Below are 25,621 nucleotides of genomic sequence, written 5' to 3'. Positions count from 1 at the left end.
AAGGCCTTTGAGCGGGGCTACTCTGGCCCATTCTAGCCGTAGCGTGTACACTTTACCCCTCCACCGGCATTACATGACTAATGGCCCAAGGTACCGTTGACCTCATATACTTTGGTGTACGGATGTACCGCTAAGCAGGTATGTACCTAGCGTGGAGTGTGCACGGTCTCAGCCCGGAACCGGTCATTGGACAAGCCTTAGAAAGTGGCAGCTGACTGCCGGGGCATGAAACCAAGGAATCCAGTAAAGAGTCGGAGAGAGGCCACATGAGAGACAACATTGGTATCTGGGTTTTTCATCTTAATGACGTTTGCTAGGTCAACGTCAGCCTCTGTCCATAATAAAAAATCGAGGGGTGACGGGGTGATCGCGTTCTGCAGACCTCACCTTCGTTGTCGAGTCTCGACACTCTCCAGGTGCATGTTTGCGCATGTTTGCGAATTTCACCTGGACCAACTGCAACTCTGCGACGAAGCACGCCTTCCTGGAGGGGTAAAGGGGGGATCGATTAGGTAGGTAGGTTAGGTAGGCAGGTAGTGGTAGTCTTTAGTGAAAGAGACTTGTATCCCTCATTTAGCCATTGCCGCTGCTCGATTCAGAATCGCCACCTGACCTCCGGCTCCCGGCTCCTGGGAACCAGGCCCGGCGATTCGTTCTATTTTGAGGGCGTAGATTTGGACTCGGTCTTCTTTGTCTCCTATCCCCAGCGAGAGCGTTTACCCCTGCGTCGGCGACCGCGTTGTGGCGTTGTTGGGCCGTTTTCTCCATCACCTGGGGCCTGCTCTCCAGCATCAAGCTTCTTCTGGTGCAGGCGCCGTACTCGGTCCTTTTCCAGTTTGTTCCGATATATTTCCTCATCGGCATCCTCTTCTAGGAGCTGGTTGTGGGGCGTGTCCTGGGGCATTATTGTCACATCGTCCGGCTCGCCTCGTTTGCGCTTCAGCGTCGTCAGGTCTTCCAGGAAGTCGGCCTGTGGCCGCCGTGTTCCGAATTTATCGCTGTGGACGTGAATGTAAACACCGCCGTTCTGTTGATACCGTCCAATTTTATCTTCGGCCCCCGTAGACTGTTCCTCCTGATTTGGTTTCAACTCGACGTGGTTGAAGTTGACTCGCGCACTAGATGCTGCGATGAGGTCCAGATCCTCAGAGAGGTGACGAAGCACGGGAAGGCTGCCTTGAGGGTCATGGGATGCAAATATCATCTCCGTGCCAATATTTTCGGCCCATGAACCGCGAAGTATCGTGCCACGGTACGAGATGAGAGGATGTTTCGAGTGTAGCCCCAAGATCTGGATCTGTTCAGGCTCGATCGTGGAGGAATCCCCTGGCTCTTGTGCTTCACCCGAGGCCGCTCGTTTCTCTTGTAGTAGACGATTCGGCCTTCCACCCCCCATGGTCGACTCGTCATCATCGTCGCCATCGTTGAGCCCTCCATGTTCTGTGTCGTTCTCGGCGTTGTTGGCGTCAAATTCATCCTGGTCCAAGGGGCGGCCCGTCTCCTCGTCATCTGGTCCATTGAAATTCGGATTGAACCACACACGATACCCGCCGCGGGTATTATGAACTATTTCATCCCTATTTTTATTGAAATCTCGGACTGGCAAGTCAAGAGTGAGATAGTAGGTCTGTTTAAATGGTAAAAATGGTTAGTTGGGCGCCTGCATGAAGGCATTGTGAAGGTAAGGGTTCTAGCCTCGGTTTCCGTGGCCGAGTACTCATATTCCCACTCGTCCTCATCCTCGGCCTGGATGGATTTTGTGATATAAGTCGCTGGAGTCGCCATTGTGGGCAGTGGCTCGCCGACTTTAAAATGTAAGTAAATACTTCTATTCCAGTCTTGTTGATTGGGACGGGATGCAGGGCTGGGTAACTCAATTCATGGCATGATGGTAGCCAAGGGAAATATAGCGGTCAAGTGCGGCAAAAATGTAGGATTGACGGCAGGGGTACGGAAGTACCTTACATACAACGGCGGGGTTCTAGTGCCCCGCCATTGGCAACATTTTATAGACCCTTGGATTTGACTCACTTTCCCGAGTGTGATCTGATATCCTGTCTCGACCACGGTCACGGTCAAGATCAAGATCACCGAGGTCATAGTCACAGTCACGGTGCTGCGACTTCCTGAATTTCCCCTTCGATTCATTCCTTCATACCTCCTCTGAAAGACGGGTTCAAAGACTGGTTCAAGGATGCCGAAAGTCCACCTGCTCGACTATGTCGCCGGCAATGTGCGCAGCCTGGTGAATGCCATCGAGAAGCTAGGCTTTGAGGTCGAGTGGGTTCGCACACCCGAAGAGGTCGCAAATGCGGAGGTACAGCACTTATTTCCCCGCTGCCCGTTGTCTCGAGTTCAGCAGCGGTATATACTGACACGGCGTCCATCTCAGAAACTGATTCTCCCCGGCGTGGGCCACTTTGGCCACTGCCTCTCCCAACTCGCCTCGGCGGGGTACGTGCCCGCTTTGCAGGCGCACATCGACGCCGGCAAGCCATTCATGGGCATCTGCGTGGGGCTCCAGGCCCTCTTCTCCGGCTCCTCCGAGGACGCCGACTGCCCCGGCCTGGGCGTCATCCCCGGCACGCTCGACCGCTTCGACGACGCCTCCAAGTCGGTACCGCACATCGGCTGGAACAACGCCAGCTGCCCGACGAACCCGACGCTGTACGACCTCCGCCCGGGCTCCAAGTACTACTACGTGCACTCGTACAAATTCCCGTACAGGCAAGGCGAGCTGGAGGGGCTGGGCTGGGCCGTCGCGACGGCCACCTACGGCGGGGAGACCTTTGTCGGGGCCGTGGCGCGCGGCAACGTTGTCGCGACCCAGTTCCACCCCGAGAAGAGCGGCGTGGCGGGTCTGCGGGTGCTCCGCGCTTTCCTGACGGGGTCAGGCGCTACGGCGCTGGGCGCGCACCCCCCGACGTCTGACGCGGCGGCGGCGGCGGCGAATGACGGCGGCGTGGCGGGCGAAGGCGGCCCCGACGGCCTGACGAGGCGGGTGATCGCGTGTCTGGACGTGCGGACTAACGACAAGGGCGACCTGGTGGTGACCAAGGGCGACCAGTACGACGTGCGGGAGAAATCGGCGGACCGCGGCGTCCGCAACCTGGGCAAGCCGGTCGAGCTGGCGAGGCGGTACTACGAGCAGGGCGCCGACGAGGTGACCTTCCTCAACATCACGAGCTTCCGCGACTGCCCGCTGGCCGACCTGCCCATGCTGGAGATCCTGCGCCAGACCTCGGAGACCGTCTTCGTGCCCCTGACCGTCGGCGGCGGCATCAGGGACACGCTCGACATGGACGGCACCAAGGTGTCGGCCCTGGAGATCGCGACCATGTACTTCAAGTCGGGCGCCGACAAGGTGTCGGTCGGCAGCGACGCCGTGCTCGCCGCCGAGGAGTACTACGCCGCTGGCAAGTCGCTGTTCGGCAACACGGCCATCGAGCAGATCAGCAAGGCGTACGGCAACCAGGCCGTCGTGGTCAGCGTCGACCCGAAGCGCGTCTACGTGCCCAAGGCGGACGCGACGCGGCACGCGACCCTGCGCACCGCGCACCCGGGCCCCAGGGGCGACGAGTACTGCTGGTACGCGTGCACGATCAAGGGCGGGCGCGAGACGCGGGACCTAGACGTGGTGGAGCTCGCGCAGGCGGTCGAGGCCATGGGCGCCGGCGAGATTCTCCTGAACTGCATCGATAAGGACGGCACGAACAGCGGTTTCGACCTGGAGCTGATCGCTCAGGTCAAGCGCGCCGTCAGGATACCCGTCATCGCGAGCAGCGGCGCCGGCCACCCGGGCCACTTCCAAGAGGTCTTTGAGAAGACCACCACCGACGCGGCGCTGGGCGCCGGCATGTTCCACAGGGGCGAGTACACGGTTAAGCAGGTCAAGGATTACCTGGCTGACAAGGGCTTGACTGTGAGGCAGTTCGAAGGGGACTTGTAGTCGGGATCGTGGCGAGGGGAAGGGGGGTTCTTGGGACTGGCCGGGAAGACTCTTGACTGGATTGATGAAGAGGGTACTTGGCACAATACTGCTCGGATACCAGCAAAATGCGCAGCCTCAATGTGGATAGATTTTCTTCTCCAGAGACTTGCTATGATACCTATGGTAAAAACAAGAAATTTGACTGTGAAACCAAGATTCAATTTGCTAGACGTGGTGCGTTGTTACGACCGGAAGAAGAAGAAGAAGGAGCAGAGCTAAAAGGAGCAAATCTGAAAAGGGCAATACGCGGCCACCCAAATATGAAATGCAATTTCGCAGAACGACACCGAACCCCCGAGAACTCCATCAAATAATTCATTCATTCGCCCTGGATAACTGATCCCTTAGACTTCCATGCCCATGAACAGCCACTGATTACTTATGATGTCCATGCCACCGGTCCAGTGATCAAGAGTTGTAAGCGAGAATCCGGCCCATTGCAGGCCCTTCATCATTGCCTTCAGCTCCTCGTCAGGGAAGGACCGATCAAGGCAGATGACCATGTGGGAACAGTCAAGTGGTCCTTCGGCAAGTTCGATTAGAGCGACGAGACTGTGAGTGACTTGTCAGCAAAGATTGCAAAGGGGGGGGCGATCGGATGGATTCTACTCACGCTTGCTTCAAGTCCCTTCCGAGAACGCCAGCATCGAAAAAGACGAATAGACTCTTGATTTCCGTATCCTCAGACACGAAAGCCCGGAAGCTAGTCCCGCCAGCGTAGTCGTATACCTCCAACCAGGCGGAAACGTTGCCGGTATCCGCTCCGGCCGCCCGTGAGGCCATCAGGGATTGATCCGTGATGGGGAAGTGCTCGGGCGGCGTAAGCGGGTCGTCGGCCGCGATGATGCCACCAGCATCGTTACCGGTGCCGTTGTAGTTGTGGTGGTTGCGGTTGTGGTAGTTGTTGTAGTTGATGACATCCGTCAGGACGGCGCCGTGCGCTGCCAAGTTCCTCTCACCAAGAAACATGGCCCGCAGGGTCTCGCAAAAGAATCTCTCACATTCTTCCCTGATCCGTGATGTTGCCCCCCCTCGACGGCGCGGTCGAGGGCTGCCATTCCCATTGCGACCGCCCCAGCTGCCGTCGGTGCGCGACTTCGTCTTTGGAGTCAACGCCAGCTGGTTCGTCGAGGTGATGGCCGCGAGGGGGGGGCTTGACGGCGGCGATGGTAGTCCCGTTGAAGGGACCTCAGGAATACCACTCGGCCCCTGCGGAAGAGCGTCAGCGGGGGCTTTCATAGGAACGAGTGTCTCTCCAAAGGGGAGGGCAATCGAGTTGGGGGGGGGGGAGAAGGGGAGAAGCTTACCTGTAAGAGACGTAGTGCAATAGTGGAGCCCCTGCAGGGAGGCAGAGGAGTTGACGAGGTAGCAGCTGGCAAGGACATCGGCCTGACGGACAACGCCCTCGCCATAATTACTTGAGTAATTGATATTGTGTTGTTTCATTGGCGCCATGACTGCCTATTGATGCCACCTTGATCGACTAGGGTGAAGTTCGGTGAGGGTTTTTGGTGTGCTGGGACAAATGGTCAAAATCGCCTGGAGGGGAATTCGCAAGTGAAAATGGGCTTGGTTAAACAGCTGTCGTTTTCTGGAGGGCGGTAGAAAAGAATTTGTTGTCGGGCGATTGATGGTCGGCGTCGATTTGATGATCTTGAGAATGGAAGCGGTTGGAAGGATCAGGAGGTTGAAATGGAATTCTGGTGCGAAGTCTCCCAAGTTGAGTTCGTGGCCAGCCAAGGCCAGCCAAGAAGAATAGCGAACCTTCGGTGGAGTGGGGGTTATCACGTGGCCGGTCTCGGATCCTTACAGGCGGGATGTGCGGCACTTGAGAGTTGAGACCGCCGGAAGCCGCCCCTTCCATTTCTAATGTACATAGTATACAGTAAGGTAGCTTTCTTGCGACCAAAGTTACACAAAAAGCATCATCTAGCCGCGGAAGTACTACCTATGCATAAGCCTTGTGGTGAAATTGCTAGGGCATGAATTGGTTGTGATGGTTTATACTTTCCTTCTGCCTTTGCCGGTGGGCCCGAGGTTTACTATGCAAGTATGGAAATATGTACCATCATAACCTACATAACCATAGGATGTAGTATCTATCGAAAGATAACGTATCAATAGGGGTTGACGTACTGTGTCGGAGTAGGAGATGCACCATTGCACCGTTCATGAATCGCAACCGATGCAGCCCAGCTCCATAATGAGCTTGGCGTTGGCGTTGGCGTGGGCGTTGGCGGTGTGCTTTTGGAATGTGACATGGCTGCCACTGCCCATGACTCACTTTGTAAGCTTGAAGAGCAGGCAGCTATCCAGAGGTGCTGCTCCAAGCTTGGCCCCTAGCAATTTTCAACTCGCAAAATATGGATTGCCCATTTAACTACCTAAACTTTCATTGTCTTTGTCGTTCGGTGGTACGGAAGTAAGGTTAGGCGGTTGGTTACAGTTACCCTAGTCAGGCAGTCAGATCTTAATTGATTGATTCGGTCCCCACCAAAGACTCTGAATATGCAGGGATGCCCCGCTCAGGTTTCTTTATCGATAAAGGTTTTGGCGGGGAATGGGGGGAGATCATGAGATCGGCCTGCTCCGAAATAGCCGTGACGACCAGACGGCCTAAATGTCATCACGGGGATCTTTGCTTGTGCAAGCAGATCGACATGCTCTTCCCGATGCTGGACATTGCGGCAAAGGCGGTAAAAGTCCTCAATTATAACTATTATATTTCGGCACCCCGTCTTCCTCCAGTGTTCCACCCTGTGTTCTGGCTCGCTGCCAGATTTCATGTTGCAGATTCCAGACTCCAGATTCCAGGGTCCCAGGTCCAAGGTCTGAGACACTGGCGAATGGAACCAACCGAGTAATTGCCCCTCCATCGCCACAGTTCAGCAGTTCAGCAGATCCGACGTCTCCGAGGCATCTGTTAAGTCAACGGAAGCCGCGAGGGTCACCGCATGCGAGTAATGAGAAAAGCGCGTAGGGCGTGGGCATGCGTGACTTGTGCAAAGAAATAGCCCGTTTCAACTCCAAACCCCTTGGGTGCGATATTGAAATCCTCCCGCGCAGCTTCTTTTCCTCACCGCTGTTAGCTGCTTGCCGCAAAAGGTACCAGTAATACACCATGGCCGACCGCGGTTCCAACACCAACAAACTCTCCTCCGGCCCTTTGTTCCCGGCCTTCCTCCTCCCCAGCCTCAGCATCCCCTTCCGTCGGCGGCGGACCTCGTCGTCCATATCTTCCAGCCCCCCGCACGACTCCAGCCCCCCATCCCTCTCCTCCTCCCTCTCCTCCTCCAGTCCCGCCTCCCCCACCAGCCCGAACAGCCCCGGCACGGCCTTCCTCGCCGACTGGGATCTGAGCAGGTTCCTACGACCCAAGGCGCCGCCGTTGCCGACCGCTGGCCGCGACCACCGGCGCCTGTCGCGCACCCACCCAGACACCCTGCGCTGCAGCACCTGCTCCGCCGACCTCGCCTTCGGCGCCCAGGTGGTCAGCAAGGGCTTCACGGGCCGACACGGGCGCGCCTACCTCGTGTCCCCTCCCGCCGCCGCCCTCACCATCGCCGGCCACCACCCGCCCGCCACCACCACCACCGGGGCCGAGCTCGCCAACATCCGCATCGGCCGCTCCGAGAGCCGCCCGCTGGCGACGGGGATGCACGTCGTGGCGGACATCAGCTGCGCCGTGTGCGGCGCCCGCCTGGGATGGAAGTACGTCGACGCCCTGGAGGCGGCGCAGAAGTACAAGGTCGGCAAGTTCATCCTCGAGACGCGGCGCGTCGTGGCCTGCCGGGACTGGGAGGACGTCGAGGATGGGGACGGGGACGGGGACGGACCGGCTGAGGGGGTGGTGCCGGGTCGGAGGAGGAGGAGGGCAGATTCGTTGGAGGTTGAGATGGAGCAGGTGGGCGGGGGTGGGAGCGAGGGTGGAGAGGACGGTGATGATGATGGTGGGGTCGTGGTGTTCGACTCGGAGGATGAGCAGGAGTGCGAGGATATCTTCGCCGGGACGTGGGACCCTGCCGTCGTGGCCAAGAGACGACGGGGCAAGGTTGCCAACCTGAGAAAGAGGGGTGGTTTGAGGCGCCCTCTCGAGACCTAAGACGGATGCTTGGGTACTTCAAGGCGACACCTGCCCCCTTCCCACTTTCCCCTTTTTTTTCTCTCTCTTTTCTTTTTCTCTGGGCTGGGATTCAGACCTCTCACTTAGGCCTCGCGGCTGGCGGCCGGGGATCATTATTGTCATTCCTGATAATGGCATTCATAATATTGGGCGCATCATATTGGGCGGACTAACAGGAAATTGGGACACCACAATACCCCCCTTAAATAGGGTTCATGTAGGCAGGTATGGCAATATACTAGTAATGAAGGCAGGCAGACTGGAATGGTTTAGTCATTGGGCGCCTTTAAGGCCACTCCTTATATCGCGATGTACCAAATCTAAGCGACCATCATATTAGGGCATGGCTATATCACTGGCTGAGCAGGAACCTGACTCTCAGTTACACGAGGTCCCGTAAAAGCGGTGCCTATAACGGACACCAATCCCGTCGCCCTGTAGCCTTGAGCATCAGGGGAGCCGCTGCCACGGGCTGATCTACCTTGATATTGTGAGGCCCGGCAACTATTTAGACCTTTGGCTCCTCCGAAACATAATGGAGGTATGCTCCAAGCAGTTTAATGCCCTCGATGTAGTTTCGCTTGTCCAGCTTCTCGTTAATCGAGTGAGCGCCGTCCGTGGAGCTGCCCATCGGCAGGAGAAGGACGTTCTTGCCGGTGGCCTGCTCGAACGTGAGGGTGACGGGAATACTGTGCGATCTGTGGTTAGCTTCACTGTGCGTGCTGGGGAGAGCCTCCCTTCTCGCTGGGTGTTGTTGGTTTGCTTACCTGCCGCCTTCCCTGGTGAAGTCGGGCTTCACCCCCCACACGCGCTCCACGGCCTTGGCGGCTGCGGTGAAGTTCCAGTGGTTTGGGCTCGCAACCCACCACTTACCCGTGTGCTGGGCGTAGACCTTCAGAGTATTCTTGCTCCCGAGCTTGGCGAACTGCTCGTTGACGTACTTGTAGACGCACTCGTTTGTCTCATCGATCTCCATGTTCGGCACGGTGCGGATCGAGAACTTGCCGATGACCTTGGCCGGGATGACCGTCTTGGCCCCCGGGGCCGAGAACGCGCCCTCGACACCGTGCACCGACAGACTGGGGTACCGCCACCTCGCCATGAGGGTCGGCTCCTTCTCTTCGAAGATGGTCGTCTTGCTCCCCAGCGACTCGTGGAGCGTCTCCATGGTGAAGCTGATGTCGGAATACAGACCCTCCTCCTCGGCCGTCACGGGGGCGACCTGCTCGTTGATGCCGGGGATCAAGATCTTGCCGTTAGTATCGACCAGTGTCCCCAGCACGCGCACGAGGTCGGTCATGGGCTCCTGCGCGGTGCCTCCGAAGACGCCGCTGTGCAAGTCCTGGCCAGGCCCCGAGATCTCAACCGAGTAGTAGTTGCACCCGCGCAGCCCGTAGGTCAGGCAGGGCTTCTCCGTGCCCAGCCAGTAGTTGTCCGAGATGCAAACCGCCTCGGCGTCGGCGAAGAACTTCTTGGCCTCGACCTCGATGAGCTCATCCAGGCCCTCGGAGCCGTACTCCTCCATACCCTCGAAGCACATGAGCAGGTTGACGGGGAAGTCGACACCGGCCTTCTGGTGGGCCTCGATGGCGTTGAGCCAGCCCAGGACGGGCCCCTTGTCGTCGGTGGAGCCTCGGCCGAACATGCGGCCGTCGGAATCGACGGTGAGGTCGAACGGCTCGGTCGCCCACCCGTCGCTCTTCTCGGCGGGCTGGACATCGTAGTGGCCGTAGACGAGGATCGTTCGCTTGTTCTTGTCGCTACCGTACCGCGAGAGGATTACCGGGGGCAGGTCGAGCTCTGGCATGTCGGGCTGCTTGCCGAGGGGGCGGAGCTCGACCTGGGCGCCGAGGGCAACCAGCTCGTCGGCGAGCCAGTTGGCCATGCGGACGACATCCGGACGGCGGGCGGCGTCGGAAGAGATGGATGGGATAGCGACGGCTCTGCGGAGTCGGTCGATGAAGTGGTCAGACAGGCCGTCGACCTTCTGGAAGAAACCATCGAGTTGGGGAGCCATCTTGCGAGCTTGGTGGGAGCGTATCGAGTCTGTGATGTAGGCCCGCGAGAAGTTTGGTAGAGGACGAGTTGCGAAAAGCGAAGGAGAAGACGAATGGCACGAGGGCTTTGAAGAAAAACTTCGAAACAGAGGCAGAGCTAGCCGAAGAGGTGTCGACGGGATCAATTGGGAAGGTCGTATGAATAGTGTGCGGGGCATTTGGGAGTCTAAAGAGCGAGGCGTCACGGAATTGGGATGCAAGATGGTGGTCACCAACCAGAGAACCCCTCTTGTGCGCTTACTCTCGGAGCTTCAAACAAGGGAGGGGCCTGGTGGGGTGGCTTAATGCATCTATCCGGCATGCTAAATTAACGGGTCCTTAGGCATTTATGCGTGGGAATACGGATATGGCTGCTGTGCCATTGCTGGTCTCCTAGGAGATTATGGACGGTCGCATACGCTTCAATCGACCGCGGCAGCCTTCTTACCGCAAGGAAGAGCCCATGTGTGCAGCGGTTCAACTGCTTATACAACATTTTCCAGGAGAATAGTAGACATGGAACATGCACTGAGAGAAGAACAATTCGGCCCACCGGCATTGTACCGTAACCGAAGAAGACATATGAAGATCATCTTGTCGAGCAGATAGGGATTGACGCCCGGGCTCGAACCCATACCATTTCCAGGAGGACCACCCAGTCCCGCGCGGCGGATTATATCACGAAGTCGCTGGCGCAGGCTGGCGTCAGGAAGGGTACCTGCTGCTGTTGTTTGAATCTGGTACATTTGTGCCTAAACCGGACCGACTGCATCGCATGGCCGCTGGATTCGGCGATAAGTACAATGGCACCTCTGTCCAGGACTGTGCCCGATGGAAGGGCTAACTCAGTTGCTCCTCTGACCTGCCTTGGCTTCCCTCAACTCGTCCATCTTAGCCACCCGCTTCTTGAATTCGACGTATTGGCACTTCTCGTAGGTATGTCTCTCGTCCTAAGCGTGTGGGGGAAAGGTGTCAGCTCCTTGCCCAAATACCATTGAACTCGAGCTTCTTAGGATATCCCGTTCTGGGCCGCGGCCTCGGGTTCCGGAGAATGCACGTACCTCGCACTTCCAAGGCAGGTAATAGGTCTCGTAACGGCACCGATTGAGAGGGATTAGAAGATGCGCGCAGCTGTCTCGGTAGGCCAACGGGATTTTCGCAACGCTCATCTCTTCCCGGGTCGCAGCTGGGATTGCAGGGTCAGCTTGAGCTTCAGGCAGCGGTATGGTTTCAGAGATTCGCTTACGCCGCGGGGTCTCGACTGAGGAACCATCTAGCGCCATCTTGGAATGCAATTGAGACGCTTCCGCCAGCAATTGCGAGGGTTGGGATTGGGGTTGACGTCGATGTCGTTCAAAGATGGAAGGAGCTGTTTCGATTGTCCAGATTCCACGCTAACCGGAATGGGCGCTGACAGATCAAGGTCACGTGTCTAGAACATGGAACTAAGGCACTTGTCATTGGATGATCTCCACACGCTCAACTCGGGACAGCATGGAAAAGCAGATCAACGCTGCTGCAAAAGACTGACTTTCTGGGAGGCCGAGTCCACTGTTGCTATTAACTTTATGCGTCGCCTAATATTGCTTCGGCGTGACAGTGCCGTGCTATGCTGCAGCTTATCGGACACATCGTGCTCTCGAAAGCCCATAATGTGCTGCCGAGAAGGCCATGGAGACTCGCAATATTTCATGGATCAGACTTCACACGGTCGCCGTGTTCCTTCCGAAGCTCGGCATCGACAAGAACTAACCAACCCCTCTCCGTACGAGGCTTCCAAACCCCCAAACCCAAATCCTGTGTGGCCTTTATGCGGCACTTCTCTTCCACTAGCTATGCGGCCTCAATCTAGCGCACCCCGGCTGTTCAGCTTTAACCGCCATATCAAGGGTTGTTCCACAGCAGGTCCGCCCTTCGTTTGCAGATCTTATCCGGGAAGAAGCAGGAGCATGGACTTCGTTGCCCCCAAGCTGCATGATTCTAGATGATGTTCAGTATGCAATATCTAATCTGACTGTGCTCCGTCCGTCACGGAATTAAGAGACCCTTCGTCGCACCGCGAGTTATTCATTCGTCTGTGCGATGGTCTGCACGAGGATTAGGTATATAGTTTTTCTGTTAATTCGTAAGCTTTCTGCGCCCTACTCGCAATTTAGCTTGGCCCAAGGGGGGGGGATTTTGAATATAATGTCCCCCTTCCTCTGCAATGTGGCTCCGGGACCTCTCTTAACGTTTTCTCCCTTTTATTTTCTAAATTTGTGAATCCTCGTCTCGCTAGGTGTGCTTCAAGATGAGGACATCGGGGCTGTTGCCGGTGCTTTCTGCCGTCGTCGGCCTGCTCGGCACGGGAGCAGAATCTCGCGTCTCGTTACCATTCCCGCCTGTTATCCAAGCGATCGCAGCTCCCCCGGGGGGCAATGGGGCCGAGATATTTGAACAACTCATTGATCATTCTAACCCGAGCTTGGGGACGTTCTCGCAGCAGTATTGGTGGAACTCGACCTACTGGAAGGGGCCCGGATCGCCGGTATGGCGAGCCTCCTCCTATCTGGGAACCAGCTCTTGCTGAAGCAGCTTCTAGATAGTCATCTTCACCCCTGGCGAGGTAGAGGCAGAGCCATACCAGGCGCACCTGACGAATCGTACCATGATCGGCCAGTATGCTCAAGCCCTCGGAGCTGCGACCATCTTGTTTGAACGTACGTTGCCCGACTGAGAGATCGAGGTTCACGTTGTCCACGTTTTCTAAACAGTTTCTGCAGACCGCTACTACGGGAAGTCGTCCCCGTACGAGATACTCGACAACCAGGCACTGCAATATCTAACCCTCAACAACTCTGTGGCCGATTTGGTCCACTTCGCCCGTACTGTCGATCTTCCGTTCGATACGAACCACTCCAGCAACGCGCCGCAAGCGGTAAGTTAGCAAAGTGAGCATTGGGTGGTGGGGAGGAGGCCACCTTGCTAATCGATGTCCCTCAAGCCATGGATTCAAGTAGGTGGGAGCTACAGCGGAGCATTGGCCGCATGGAACGAGAGGCTCTCTCCCGGGACATACTGGGCATATCATGCCAGCAGCGGGCCGGTCGAGGCCGTTTACGACTACTGGTCGTACTTCCTGCCCATCCAGAAAGGGATGGCCAAGAACTGCAGCAGAGACTTTGAGCGGATTGTGGACTATGTGGACGACGTGATATCGGAAGGAGATGCGGACAAGCTTGCCAAGCTCCAGAAGTCGTTTGGTCTGCAGGAACTTGGGCACGCCGACGATTTCGCTGCGTATGACTTATCCCAGTCCCAGGACAAAGCCCTGCACAGCCTCCCCCGCTGACGTGTGTGCGTGATAGAGCAATTGCGGTTTCCTTGGGAGAATGGCAGGCGGTGCAGTTCTATTCGAACTATTCCACCTTCTTCCAGATGTGCGACACCATCGAGGGCGTGAGGGCCGTTTCCACGAACAAGACAAACACGCGCACAAACGCTACGATCCCGTCCGCGCATGGTGTCGGGCTGGAGAAGGCCCTGGCCAACTATGCAGCCTGGTTCAAGGCCGAGTATCTGCCGGGATGTGAGCTTCTCCCGCCTTCTCTGATCAGAGTTTGTTGAAACTGACTCTGGCTGCCTTCAGATTGCCAGGACTTGGATTATGAGGACTGGAATAGCACGAATTCCGTCGGCTGTTTTGAAACCTACAACGAGACCAGTGTCATGTACACGGACCGGAGCCCCAACAATACGATCAATCGGCAGTGGTTCTGGTATATCTGCAACGAGCCATTCTTCTACTGGCAGACGTAAGTTTTTGACAGCCCGCCATGTTTTCTGCCGAGAGAGACAGAGAGGGAGGGAGGGAGCGAGGGAGAGAGAGAGAGAGCACAGCTACTGACTTACACGATTCCCAGCGGCGCACCGAAACATCGGCCGACTATCATCTCACGCTATGTCACAGCAGAGTACTATCAGCGCCAGTGCGGGCTCTTCTTCCCCAAGGACGGCAACTACACCTACGGCTCCAACGCCGGCCGGACGGCGGAAGAGCTGAATGCCCTGACCGAAGGCTGGGACTTGACCAACACGACACGATTGCTCTGGGCAAATGGGTTCGTACCCCCCTTTTTATAAATATATATTTATTGCGTCGCTCTCCATCCCATCAAGCAACTCCCAGCAGGAAATAACCGACCTCGTGCTAACTCCCGGGATGTCAAACAGCGAGTTCGACCCCTGGCGCTCGGCCTCCGTCTCGAGCGAGCTGCGGCCCGGCGGCCCGCTGCAGGGCACGGCGGAGGCGCCCGTCTTCCTCATCGCCGGCTCGCGGCACTGCAACGACCTGACCTGGCTCAACGGAGAGGTCAACGCCGACGTCCGGACGGCGCAGACGGCGCAGATGGATCTGATGACCCGGTGGGTGGGGGAGTTCTACGCGGATGGGGGCTAAGGGGGTGGGGGACGGGGGCAGGAGGGGAGGAGCCGGCAGTGGTGGGCGGGGGACTTGAGATGGGGGATGGGGGCTGGAGGTTGGGGGCTGGGTTGTAATGAGGGATGACGAGTTCGGACGAGAGAAGAGAATGCGAAGTGTTGCTAAATTTGATAAACCTCGCTGACCTGAGAATGGTTTACGCCGTTGTGAGGCACAATCTGCAACCAACAGCCAACCATGTCAGAAATGTGGAAACTCGATCCTGCACTGGCACAGACTGGATCTCCAACACGGCTGCAACCCCGCGGCGTGAGAATGCTACTGCGTGACGTCTTGACGCCAAATCGACGCACGGAGCATGGGAAACGGCAGAGGTGTTGACATGCATAACGGATGCGCATGGCCCGGCCGTTGTTGGTTATTTGCTTCTTCCCGCGCTGCCGATCGGTCCCCGATGCGAGGCACAGCTACCCAATCCCCGGGGGCCACGGGGATTGCGTCCTTTCCGAGAGCAGGGAAGTGGGTGTGAGGGAAGGACCGTTGGCTGCGGTCTCGAGGCGTGTTGGCTGGCGGCGAAATCTCCACTCAACAGAGCCTCGGCGGCTTGTCTCACGGTTGTAATACCACTCGTTCGTGGCGATCATCGCACTTCTCGTTGGGTTTGACGAGATAGCTATTTCCAAAGCACCCAGCAGAGGTTGTCAGGTCCCACGAGGAGAGGCTTGCGACGAGGCTTGTGACAAGGCAGCAGTCAGCAGTCACCGGGGGTCGTGTCTAATTTTGAGGTTGCTGTGGGAATCCCGGAGCCGGGTTATGCGCGAAGGAAAACTGGAAACCGGGATGACAAGGTGAGCTGGCAGGCCAAAGCGGTTCCGAAGCAACCAACGACCTCGGCGTGCATTGTCAGTGGCCAGTGAGTTTGTCTGGTCGTATCAGAACGGGCCTGTCTGTGCTGGAATGCAGATAACTGGCCTATCGGGCCGCATCCTTGTCGTGGTGATGTGCATTCCCAGCTTGTTGGGACCAGCATGGGGCTGCTGCTGGTTCGTCGGTGAGGTGAGGATGCGAGCCAGGCGACATTGGGAATATTGGGCGCCACTATCACAGACCGACATCATGTTCAATTGAAGATCAACCAATTACTTTCAGAGATGGAGAACCAGAAGAAGACGAGCGCAGAGAGATGTCTAGTTTTGGAAGTGAATCCATTCCTGCGTCATGTTAACCAAATTCAAGAGCCGCGGAAGCGCGATCCGGAAGCGCGGTATGTAGGCACACCTGCACGTGGAGGTCCAGTACATACATTGAGGATGTATTTGCACGGAATATCTTGATTGTGGAAGTGCAACGTTGCGTCGATCAATCCAGCTGGCGAAGACTCTGCGCATTTATTGTTAAGGCAAAAGAACAGGCGTCTGCATACCATGCCACGCCCTTGAATTAAGAGATAGATACCTACCTATTCGATGTAGACCGGCGGGAAGGCCGATGCCGATGCTGATGCTGATGAACCCTATTTAATCAGGGATATTTTCGGCTCTCTTACAGGGCAGGACAGGCAGGGTAAAGCGGGCAAATTATCGCTATTTTCGCTATTTCCCCCAATTTGTCCGTCCCCAGCCCTCCCAATAATAGCATACTCAGCAGCATGAAATCCCCGCCTGGGTGCAATTCTGCGGCGGGTTCTAACGTAATACCGAATGGAATGCAAGTCCAATGCCTCGTCCCGAGCTCTATTGCTATTCCTCGGTGATACTCGTGATTCTAGCAGTGTCTATCCCACGTCAGAAAACTTCTTACCGACAGGCCCAGCTGAAGTTGACGCCTTTGTTGGTGGACTGGAGATTGGTCAAGTTGATCGTTGCATGGGATCCCACACTACCTACCTTATCGCTTGCACCACATGTCATGTACATGTATGCATCACATTTCTTTCCTCCTTTTTTTTTAAGTGGCATGGAACACAGGATAGCGTGCCACAAGCGCATTCAATCGCGGAGAAGCGCCAAGGGCGAGGGCGAGGGCAAGAACCAGGACCAGGACCAGGACCAAAACAAGACCAAGAACCAGACCAGGAACCAGACCAGGAACCAGAGCAAGCGCTCCCGATTTACTCTGTTATTGGCAGGCTGTCCTATGAAGAGCAAGCTGTCTTTCTTTGCAGCGACCTCTATCCTCCGTCCTCTTCCTCCAGCCTGTCTGACTCCTCGGGCCATGATGATCCTCCACAAGTGGCTTCCGCCACAGCCTGACACCTTTGTGTGACTTGAGACATTCGGCAGGAACCGTAGCATCGGGTCTCTCGCAGCCTCCCTTTGCTCCCCGAGTGGGGGCGTAACCGCGCTACCTGCAGACCCACGCGCAGGCCACGACGCGGGCGTACACCTACCCCCCTCTGAGACTGTGCCACCGGTCCGTGCCGCTTGGAGACCGAATCTTAGCAGTCTGTATTATACCGAACGTCAACATGGAAGCTCTCTCGGTACTTCCCAAATACCCATGCCAGCCAGGGTGCAGCTCGTCGCCCAGTCGGGTAGCCGGTCAGTGGCCAGTGGCCAGCCAATACCCTCCTCCCGTGTCTGGAGATATCCAACCTACGAGGTAGATCCATGGCGCTGCCCCCTCCAAGATAGGTGGGTTGTGTCGTGCGTCACTTCAGCCTCCTTTGTGCTCAACACCGGTCAAGCTGCCATCAGCAAGCCATTCGTTTAGGCGCGGATCTTCAAGAATTTGGGACAGCAGAGACAAGGATTCTCTGTGCTTCCCTCGACCAGGGAACCCACCAGTCAGGATGGCTTCCAATGGCGTTGCATCCTCCACCTCTTCACCCTTTCTATTTCTAGAATGCAGGTCACCTATTCCGCCACTCCATCATGGAGACTATCCCGTGGGCTCCTCTCCCGTGAGCTCAGCCGGTATCCCAGGGTGGCTCCAACAGCGGGAGCCAACCAGGCAAGCCTCCCGGGCAATATCTCGGTGCATTCAATGGAGGCCCCGTTTCCCACGGCGTCAATTTGTTCCTGCATTTTGTGCTGGTGATCTCAAGAAGTCTCCTTTATACATACCTCCGGTATACTCCCCGGGTCCCGGGCTTGTCTTTGGCTATAAGATGCCCTCGCCGTCTTCCTCCCTCCCTTCATATCTGCTCATAGACCTTCCCACAAGCCCGCCAAGTCCCTCCTCTCCATCTTTCTTTCGTCATTCTTCCGTTTTCTTCCTCGGGTCCCCTCCCCCCTTCCCTGTCCGCATCGGCCTTCCCCTTTCATTGGTGCGTTGGGCAGCCCTAGACGAGTTTTCTTTCCTTGGGTGGCGTAATAAATACAGAGCCACGTCAACTACATCCTTTGGTTTCCATTTGCCTTCTACCTCTGTCCTCTTCAGCTCTTTGCCTGAGATCTACCTCTGCCCTCTTCAGCTCTTCAAAAATGGCTTCAACGGTTCCTAGTGGCCGTCAATATCCCGGCGATGTCAGCCTCCCTTTTCCTGATATCGAGAATCTATCCAACTCTACAACGATCGTCCATGATGAGTCTATCACACAACCAGTAAAGGCATTCCTCCCCGGTCGCCGCAAGAGCCTCCCTATCACACCTCGGGATTTGGAAGAGGCCCGTGTCTATCACAGTTACGATTCTTCAACGACGCTTGAGACAAGTGAGAGCAGCGAGGGCGATGACCACTGGGAGAAGACCAGGAGGTCTGAGCCTTCCATCCCTGACCGAAATCCTCCTCATGGCCCTAGTGATGCTCCCCTACCAGCCAAGAAGGGCAACAGGTTCTATCGCTATCTACGCTGGAATTTCGGGTCTGTCTACCGCCGAATCTTTTGCCTCTCGGTCTTGGGCAACATCGCCCCCCTCGCATACCTTCTCGCTCATGGTCTACTCGGCGGGCCACGCCTGACACACCAGGTAGCATCTACCGCTGTTTCGGCCAACATTCTCGCGGCCATCCTCGCCCGGAACGAGCATGTTGTCAACGCCATGTTCATCGTTTTTGGCACTTGGCCTAAACGCGCCCCTTTCTGGCTTCGACGACTGGTCGCAAAGGTCTACTCATACGGAGGCGTCCATAGCGGCTGCAGCGTCGCCGCCACGTTCTGGTACATTGTGTTTCTCGTTCTCCTCACTCAAGTTTTCACCAGCGTCGGGATTTCCGTCCTGCGAGGATACCTCCTACTGGTCAGCTACCTTATCATACTCTTACTTGTCTCCATCATCATCTTCGCCCACCCTCGACTACGCTCCGTCATCCATAATTGGTTCGAGGGCGTGCACCGGTTCATGGGCTGGACAGTCGTTCTCCTCTTCTGGGCGCAGATCATGCTTCTGACCGTCGATGCGGCCGCCTCCCGCTCCATTCCCTTTGGCACGGTCCTCATCACCTCGCCACCCTTCTGGATGCTCCTGGCGATCACGCTCCTGATCATCTACCCTTGGACTCGCCTACGCCTCCGCGACGTCGAGGCGGAGGTCCTCTCGGACCACTGTGTCAAGCTCAACTTCAACTACGGCGACGTCCAGTACGGCCAGGCCGTGAGGCTGACCGACGCTCCGCTCCGAGAGACTCACTCCTTTGCAGTCATCCCCAACCCCCCTGCTCCTTCAGCTGCCCCACATCAACAGGCGGGCGAGGCGCAACTGGTGTGCTGCCGCTGCAGGGCTGTGCTCGACGGCACGGACAACAACGAAGCCACGACTACCATGGCCGAGGGTTCTCCTCTCTCAACCACCCAGCCCAAGACCCAACCCCGGACGCCATCCCCCTCACCACAGCAACAAGTACAGGCCTCCCAGCCCGCCTTCGGATCCTCCCACGCGGGCAAGGCCGGCTTCTCCGTGCTCGTCTCCAACGCGGGCGACTGGACCAAGAAGGTGATCCACAACCCGCCCAAGAAGATGTACACGCGCGGGGCGCCGCAGTACGGCGTCCTCCGGGTGGCGGGGCTCTTCTCGCCATGCATCGTGGTGGCGACGGGGTCGGGCATCGGCCCGTGCCTGTCGCTGTTCGTCCAGCGGCCAGACCACCCCGTCCGCATCGTCTGGTCGGCCCCGAGACCCGCCGCCACCTACGGCCAGGCCGTCGTCGACCTGCTCTACCGCGCCGACCCTGGCGCCGTTGTTATCGATACCCGCAAGACGGGCCGCCCGGACCTGGTCGATATCGCGTACCGGATCTGGGAGTCGAGCAGGCGGGAGGTTGCGCGGGCGGGGAAGGGGGCGCCTGCGTCGGGGCCGTGCGAGGCCGTCGTCGTCATCTCGAATCAGAAGGTCACTAGGAAGGTGGTCTATGGGCTTGAGAGCAGGGGCGTGGCTGCGTATGGCGCTATCTTTGACTCGTGAGGGGTATGAGGACATGACGGGTTTCCCCCTTTTCACTTCTTCCCTTGTCGTTTTACCTGCTTCCCCTGTCGTTTTTACCTCCCGGGTCTGGGATATTCGTGACATCTCAGACCGCTTGGGCATCAAGGAATTGTACGAGGTATGGAGTTGGTTGGAACTTGTTTCCAGGCATGTTTAGCTCCTCCTTTTACGGCTCTCTCTCTCATGCCGGGAAGAGTATTCAAGGCGTCTCTTGTACATTTTTATCCGGGTCCGGTATTTTACGGACCTAGCCTTGGTTCCGTACTGCTGGGACGCTGGCGCGTTGGCTGCTCGGTTTGCCCCTGGTTGGGGCTTTCGGTCTTCTTCTTTTGGTTTCAGTTCCTCCTACCATAGACGGTCATTTAGATGAAAAGTTTGGATTTGCCAAGAGTGTGCTGCTCATGTCGTGACGATGTGTGACTAGGAAGCCATCAAAAGCCTGGAGCACAAATGGCGGCTGCTAATTATTATCTAGTGATTCACATTTCCGTCGTCTTGCACTGACTATTAGGTTTCTGACAAGCCACTTGTATGAGAACAATCATCCATTCACTCTCAGTCGAAGCTAGAGATCAAACCTTGGTTAGCCCATGTGCGATCATGGTCACTTTTTTCTCACGAAGCTATGAGATATGGTCTGTCATTATTTTCATAGTAGCCTTGATACTACTGAGTTTAACTAGTCCAACCACTTTGCTGATCACTTACGTTCCAACCTATTACTCGCATCTACCTTCCCTTTACTGCGGCATGCAGTGGCCTTGCTACTCCGAAAAATCTCCCCTTAAGCTGCTGAGAAACCGAGATGTTTAGACCCAATGCTAAAGCTGACCGTATCCAGGTCAGTTGTTAATTTTATGAAACTTTCGATCTGACGCTTTTTCTTCCCTTCATTAGCCCTCCTATCCGGCCCTATCGAAATCTTCTAGGTTGGCACCGCGTACCACGAGAACAAGAAATTGTTACTCTGGATATCCAATAGCCTCTTCCTTGCCGCAATGCGTCGCTCGCCATTCGTTCAAATTGGTGATTCCTGCTGCCTACATTTTCTCGATGCTGTGGAGGTGATGAAACCGGAGGAATAGCAGTTACAGTCCCATTGAGGACAGGGAAGAGGGATCTACCGTGATCGTTTCGGTGACCGTTTGAGTGATTATAATGGTGTCGCCTTGGGGGGCTATTTGGCTCGTTCGGGAAGGTATCGAGGTTGGGGAGGAAGTTGCTGTATTGGAGACATCGGACATCCTGGTTGGACGACAGGTCTTTGATCGAAGGGAAGAGATATGCGAAGATTGTGGAGATGTCGTCGAAGATGGCCTCGTCGCTGTGGGTTCGAAAGTGGACGAGAATGATAACGTTCCCGAACTCCGAGTTGACTACGTCGATGTTAGCTGCTGATTATCTTATAGTCTAGGCAATCAAGGGAGACAATACAGCGGCTGATTGTGAGACCGATTGAAGTGATTCGGGGGAATTTGGAACTGCCGGGGAATCGGGAGCACCTGAGACCACGCTGGAAGCCATGTCAGACATAAAGTCTCGTTTGAAAACTGATAGCTGATCTGACTAACCAAGGGGATATAGAATCACAGGAGGATATTGTGCTCCCTGTCTTCGTAATGGCTGTGCCTGCGACGACAACAACCGTGTGGTAAACAAGAACAAGGGGCTCACAGGTCGCAACGCAGTTTACTGTGACTGCAGATATATGTGTAAGTGGGATAACGAAGAGCCGAGCTCGCCAGAGTGGGAAATAGGGGATATATATATATATATCCATCTCTCCTTACCTGCACTCGAGTTAACCACCACCAGTAGAAAGAAACAAACAAGAGCCAGGGGGGGTATGGCCGTGGAGTGTACGTGGGATTTTGACATATTGATTTCAGGTTGTCTCTTGTTGGGATGCCAAAAGAGGTACTGGTGGGCCAAGGAAAGCGATGGGACATCATTTCTTCAAGAGTATGTGCGCGTATATATACCTATACATCAAGCGCTGCGTTTTGACAACAGAAAAGGGTCAAGTCACCAGCATATTTGTGAATTTGTTGTTCCACCAAGACAATCAGTGAAACTAGCCTACCAGTCATTCAAAATCCTTCGGCTTCCAGTAAATCCGCAATCGCCTCGACACCTTCAAAGACTGTGACTGTGCGCCATTCTTCGTTGTGTGTGTCGTCAATTTCGGGCCAGCTTTGCTATTCACGGCTGTCTTCCCAACACACACTCATGGGTTATCAGAGCAGGCCATCAGAGAACCGTAAGTGTCATGAAGTTACAATAAATTTCAAATCCAATATCTTTTTAGTTCCCCCAGTTTCGCGACCGCCAGCAGTAGAGCTTAAGAAGGGCGCCACGAGTGTCTTCTTCTCCTGAAGAGGTCCCTTGACCAACCAAACCACCAGCCTGCCCAAGAAACCGCTGAACCCAAGATTTTCAACGCCTCCCCGCAGCCAGACCATATGTGCAGCAGCTTGCAGGTGCCTTCTCGCTAGATCAACCTCTCCAGTTGAGGACTCAAGACAAAAAAAAAAGTCAGTGTGTGTCCTGCGAGTTCCCCGTGCACCAAAAGATTCAAACTTACAGCGTCAGATGCAAGAGCGAGGGTCTTGAGAATCGTCGCATCGCTGACCGACTGGCCCTCTAAAGTCAAGGCGAGGTTCAACATACGGATGCACTCGGTCTTGTACTTCAACGCCTGGTTGGCGTATATCTCTGCATGATTCAGCGTGGATAGATGACGACTTGCAACGAGGAGAACGCCCGCAAGGACGCCGGCGTCGGTGGCTGCCATCTGCATCCAGGACTTGGCCATGCCGTCTCGAATAACCTGTTTCTCGATATTGGCTTGGATGGGGAAACAAGCCAACGAAGAGGACAGGATGACATATTTGACGACTGTTATTGAAGGAGGCCGTCAGTCAGTTGCTAATTAATTACCTTGTAGCAGTTGATAAAACGCTGGATTCCTCGAGACTATAATTATACGCCCAACGATGAGAGTTGAAATGACCCCCACTTACAGTGATCGAGGAGGAATCCTTCAAGCGGGGAGAGTCGCCGCGCAAAGCTGTCGAACGGGTCCGTCCTGGCAGCACCGAGAACAGACTGCGGACTGGCAATGGCTACGATGTGAGGGCTCAGGGGGCTCGCAGCGGGCGTCAACGCTAGTAATTCATCTCTTGGTGGGTGCTCCGCCGACAACACCGACTGGTGGTCGGCCACTCTCTTTTGCCGAGCCTGAGAGTTGCGTGCTGCATGAGAGCGAACCTTCTTCTTCCAGGCAGGGGCATTGTCAGGGTGGGATATGTGGACGAACTGAAAGCCGCCTGGTGTTGGCTCCTTCGGCGGCATTCGGTCTCACGATGCGGGTGAGATCAGTCAAGAGTCGGCAAGAGGAGTACGGAGTATATGGTAACCTAGTATCTTCGCTCTCGGAGGGATGGGAGATTGCAAATGGAGATCCATGGATATTATTCAGCATTGATCCTGTATTGGTCCGATGCCGACTCCACACCTCCGAACGCCAAGCTTCGCATTTTCCTAATTGGGAAGTCTCATGTTGGCGTTGCTTGCTGACAGCCATGGATGCTTGCTGATTGATTGAAATTTGGGTCGATACCGGTCATGTTCCCATATTTGGTGGCATCGCGAAATCCTTCGACAAATGCTATATAATTAACCGTGGCTGCACCTTTCCGCGATCTAATTACCTCCAACACTTCGAGGCTCTAAAACTAACGAGTTGCCCAGAGCAACATATTTCGTGTAGTAAAGTCTAACGAGTCTTTTTCGTTGTTCATCATCATCATCATCATCATGCCAAGGATGTGGGATCCTCTCACTGACGCCCCTGACCTCCACGGGAAAGTGGCGGTGGTGACAGGCGGCAAGTAAGATATGCAACCCCCCCCCCCCCCCCCACCGCCCCCCAACCTCCTTTTTTTCGTTTCTCCCCAATCATACAAGTAACAATAGTCTATGGGTACCTAGTCACTGTATTGGACTGACAGCCTCAACAGCGCCGGTATAGGGCTGGTAACGGTCAAGTACCTCGCCTTACGCGGAGCCAAGGTGTACTTCACAGCCAGGTCCGAGGCGAAGGCCCAGAAAGCACGAGATCACCTCAAAGCCAGTCACCCAGACATTGATCTGAACAATCTCGTCTGGCTGTTGCTTGACTTGGCAGATCTCAAGACAGTCACTTCTGCCGTTGAGGAGCTGAAGAAGAAAGAGGACAAAGTTGACATTCTAAGTAATTACAGTTTTAGCATCTCTCATGGTGCCATAACCTATCATTACTACACGTTGGTTGGTACTGACAACTCGAATAGTCAATAATGCCGGATTTGTAACAGGTTCGACTGAGACTGTGGGGCCGGGTTGGGAAAGCCATATGGCTGTCTGGTATGAACGATCCCGAACAAATTACCCCTGTTGCCACCCGCTTACCGGTGTCGCCAGCCATGTTGGCCACTTCGTCTTCACAAACGGCATCATGCCTCTGCTCAAGCACGCTCTCACCTACGAGAACGCGGACGTCAGGGTCGTAACGCTCAGCTCTTGCGTCGTGTGCGATTTTCTCCCGCCCAACTACGACTTCCATTTCGACTCTCCGTCTTTCCTCACAAACCCAGCCCCTTCTTACCCGTGGCGGTGGCGATATTTAAACCGGCATATATTCGTCGTAGACATGATCCGCTACGGGGTCGCCAAGGCTGCAAACATGATGTTTGCACAGGAACTGCAGCGCCTGATGGACCAGCAGGGGCTCCCGATCATATCCACGTCGGTGCACCCGGGAGGGGTGGCGACCGACAGCGTCACGGACATTGGCAACAGCGTGTTCGGCCTCCTCGTGCGGACAACATTCATCACCCCGGACCAAGGTGGCGTGACGCCCTTCTTCGCAGCGACCGCGAAGGAGGTGCGCGACAGCCCGGAGAAGTACAAGGGGAGATTTCTGGAGCCGTTTGGGAAGGTGGGAACTCCGCATGTGGTCACAAAGAACGAGAAGCAGGTGCGGGGCCTGTGGGATAATACGACGGCCGAGGCGAACAAGTACCTCGTCGAGCTTGGCCTTGCTCCTCTCGGTTCGTGGTGATATGAGTATGTATGACTGCGTTGAAATGACCATCACATCTCAACAAGTTTTGATAGATTTTCTTTCCATCTACGAGCGCTTACACAATAATATATTTCAGTTTCTCATCCCTCCGTCACCTTCCCCTTATCATCCTGGGCCATATTATGTGGAACCTGGCGCTTTCAGTCGTCGACATTGATATCTAACCCGAAGAACAACCATGTCAGCGGTCAGTATTTGTAAATCAACTTAAGAGTGAGAAGTTATCAAAATATTTCTTTCTTTTCTAATTTATGTCTCAGGTATTATTAGATAAAATAGATATGTGGAAAGTTAGCTTCACATTTCCAAATATCCAAACGTTTTCACATTTAGCACGCTCTTATTGTTTTTAAGGGGTTCTTTAAATGGCGGCCCCAACCAGCTGGGAGAGATAAGTATAAGTGACGACAATCAGAAGCAAGTTAAGAAGATATAAACAAGTGATCGAACGCTGAGCATTGCAATTGCAATGTGAATGGAGGTAGCACGTTCTAAAATTAGGCAGCATGTACACTTAATTGGGTGGTGGTCGATGCAGCACGTGCCTGCTCACATGCAGG

General features: G+C 55.5%; 10 protein-coding genes across 10 annotated transcripts; 5 read left to right on the top strand and 5 right to left on the bottom strand.

Moving 5' to 3' along the window:
- Positions 1–596: 596 nt before the first annotated feature.
- On the bottom strand, positions 597–2,067 carry QBC33DRAFT_216772 (uncharacterized protein). Its single transcript, XM_060422737.1, has 3 exons — positions 1,961–2,067; positions 1,696–1,805; positions 597–1,627 (listed from the first exon to the last, which is right to left on the bottom strand). Exons 2-3 carry the CDS (start codon positions 1,783–1,785, stop codon positions 698–700), a joined length of 1,020 nt encoding a protein of 339 aa, XP_060287005.1. The 5' UTR covers positions 1,786–1,805; positions 1,961–2,067; the 3' UTR covers positions 597–697.
- On the top strand, positions 2,016–4,142 carry QBC33DRAFT_525769 (putative bifunctional histidine biosynthesis protein hishf). The gene is made up of 2 exons (XM_060426848.1): positions 2,016–2,317; positions 2,393–4,142. Exons 1-2 carry the CDS (start codon positions 2,195–2,197, stop codon positions 3,947–3,949), a joined length of 1,680 nt encoding a protein of 559 aa, XP_060287004.1. The 5' UTR covers positions 2,016–2,194; the 3' UTR covers positions 3,950–4,142.
- On the bottom strand, positions 4,060–5,252 carry QBC33DRAFT_525768 (ornithine decarboxylase antizyme-domain-containing protein). Its single transcript, XM_060426847.1, has 2 exons — positions 4,605–5,252; positions 4,060–4,543 (listed from the first exon to the last, which is right to left on the bottom strand). The coding sequence occupies exons 1-2, from the start codon at positions 5,228–5,230 to the stop codon at positions 4,336–4,338; spliced, it is 834 nt and encodes a 277-aa protein (XP_060287003.1). The 5' UTR covers positions 5,231–5,252; the 3' UTR covers positions 4,060–4,335.
- Positions 5,253–6,965: 1,713 nt separating this feature from the next.
- Positions 6,966–8,371, top strand: QBC33DRAFT_216936 (yippee family protein). The gene is made up of 2 exons (XM_060422740.1): positions 6,966–7,030; positions 7,081–8,371. The coding sequence occupies exon 2, from the start codon at positions 7,113–7,115 to the stop codon at positions 8,091–8,093; it is 981 nt and encodes a 326-aa protein (XP_060287002.1). The 5' UTR covers positions 6,966–7,030; positions 7,081–7,112; the 3' UTR covers positions 8,094–8,371.
- Positions 8,372–8,373: 2 nt separating this feature from the next.
- QBC33DRAFT_525763 (cytosolic non-specific dipeptidase) lies at positions 8,374–10,400 on the bottom strand. The gene is made up of 2 exons (XM_060426846.1): positions 8,882–10,400; positions 8,374–8,803 (listed from the first exon to the last, which is right to left on the bottom strand). Exons 1-2 carry the CDS (start codon positions 10,327–10,329, stop codon positions 8,623–8,625), a joined length of 1,629 nt encoding a protein of 542 aa, XP_060287001.1. The 5' UTR covers positions 10,330–10,400; the 3' UTR covers positions 8,374–8,622.
- Positions 10,401–10,676: 276 nt separating this feature from the next.
- QBC33DRAFT_525760 (putative nadh-ubiquinone oxidoreductase) lies at positions 10,677–11,499 on the bottom strand. The gene is made up of 3 exons (XM_060426845.1): positions 11,397–11,499; positions 11,212–11,336; positions 10,677–11,100 (listed from the first exon to the last, which is right to left on the bottom strand). The coding sequence occupies exons 1-3, from the start codon at positions 11,431–11,433 to the stop codon at positions 10,996–10,998; spliced, it is 267 nt and encodes an 88-aa protein (XP_060287000.1). The 5' UTR covers positions 11,434–11,499; the 3' UTR covers positions 10,677–10,995.
- A 790-nt stretch (positions 11,500–12,289) lies between these two features.
- On the top strand, positions 12,290–14,660 carry QBC33DRAFT_216743 (putative serine peptidase). Its single transcript, XM_060422736.1, has 8 exons — positions 12,290–12,677; positions 12,732–12,849; positions 12,913–13,067; positions 13,134–13,429; positions 13,498–13,718; positions 13,779–13,944; positions 14,053–14,250; positions 14,363–14,660. Exons 1-8 carry the CDS (start codon positions 12,441–12,443, stop codon positions 14,586–14,588), a joined length of 1,617 nt encoding a protein of 538 aa, XP_060286999.1. The 5' UTR covers positions 12,290–12,440; the 3' UTR covers positions 14,589–14,660.
- Positions 14,661–17,796: 3,136 nt separating this feature from the next.
- Positions 17,797–20,323, top strand: QBC33DRAFT_216703 (uncharacterized protein). The gene has a single exon (XM_060422735.1). It carries the CDS (start codon positions 17,996–17,998, stop codon positions 19,910–19,912), a length of 1,917 nt encoding a protein of 638 aa, XP_060286998.1. The 5' UTR covers positions 17,797–17,995; the 3' UTR covers positions 19,913–20,323.
- A 151-nt stretch (positions 20,324–20,474) lies between these two features.
- QBC33DRAFT_555291 (uncharacterized protein) lies at positions 20,475–23,287 on the bottom strand (the record flags this gene model as incomplete). The annotated part of the gene is made up of 5 exons (XM_060429621.1): positions 20,475–20,498; positions 21,176–21,309; positions 21,368–21,446; positions 22,518–22,831; positions 22,957–23,287. The coding sequence occupies 5 exons, from the start codon at positions 23,285–23,287 to the stop codon at positions 20,475–20,477; spliced, it is 882 nt and encodes a 293-aa protein (XP_060286997.1).
- Positions 23,288–23,552: 265 nt separating this feature from the next.
- Positions 23,553–25,125, top strand: QBC33DRAFT_525745 (putative oxidoreductase). The gene is made up of 4 exons (XM_060426844.1): positions 23,553–23,826; positions 23,956–24,188; positions 24,268–24,340; positions 24,398–25,125. The coding sequence occupies exons 1-4, from the start codon at positions 23,753–23,755 to the stop codon at positions 25,035–25,037; spliced, it is 1,020 nt and encodes a 339-aa protein (XP_060286996.1). The 5' UTR covers positions 23,553–23,752; the 3' UTR covers positions 25,038–25,125.
- The last annotated feature ends 496 nt before the right edge of the window (positions 25,126–25,621 follow it).

Source organism: Phialemonium atrogriseum (genome assembly GCF_030411735.1).
Source record: "Phialemonium atrogriseum strain 8032-3 unplaced genomic scaffold QBC33scaffold_3, whole genome shotgun sequence".
NCBI lineage: Eukaryota > Fungi > Ascomycota > Sordariomycetes > Cephalothecales > Cephalothecaceae > Phialemonium > Phialemonium atrogriseum.
This window is presented reverse-complemented; position numbering and strand designations above follow the sequence as displayed.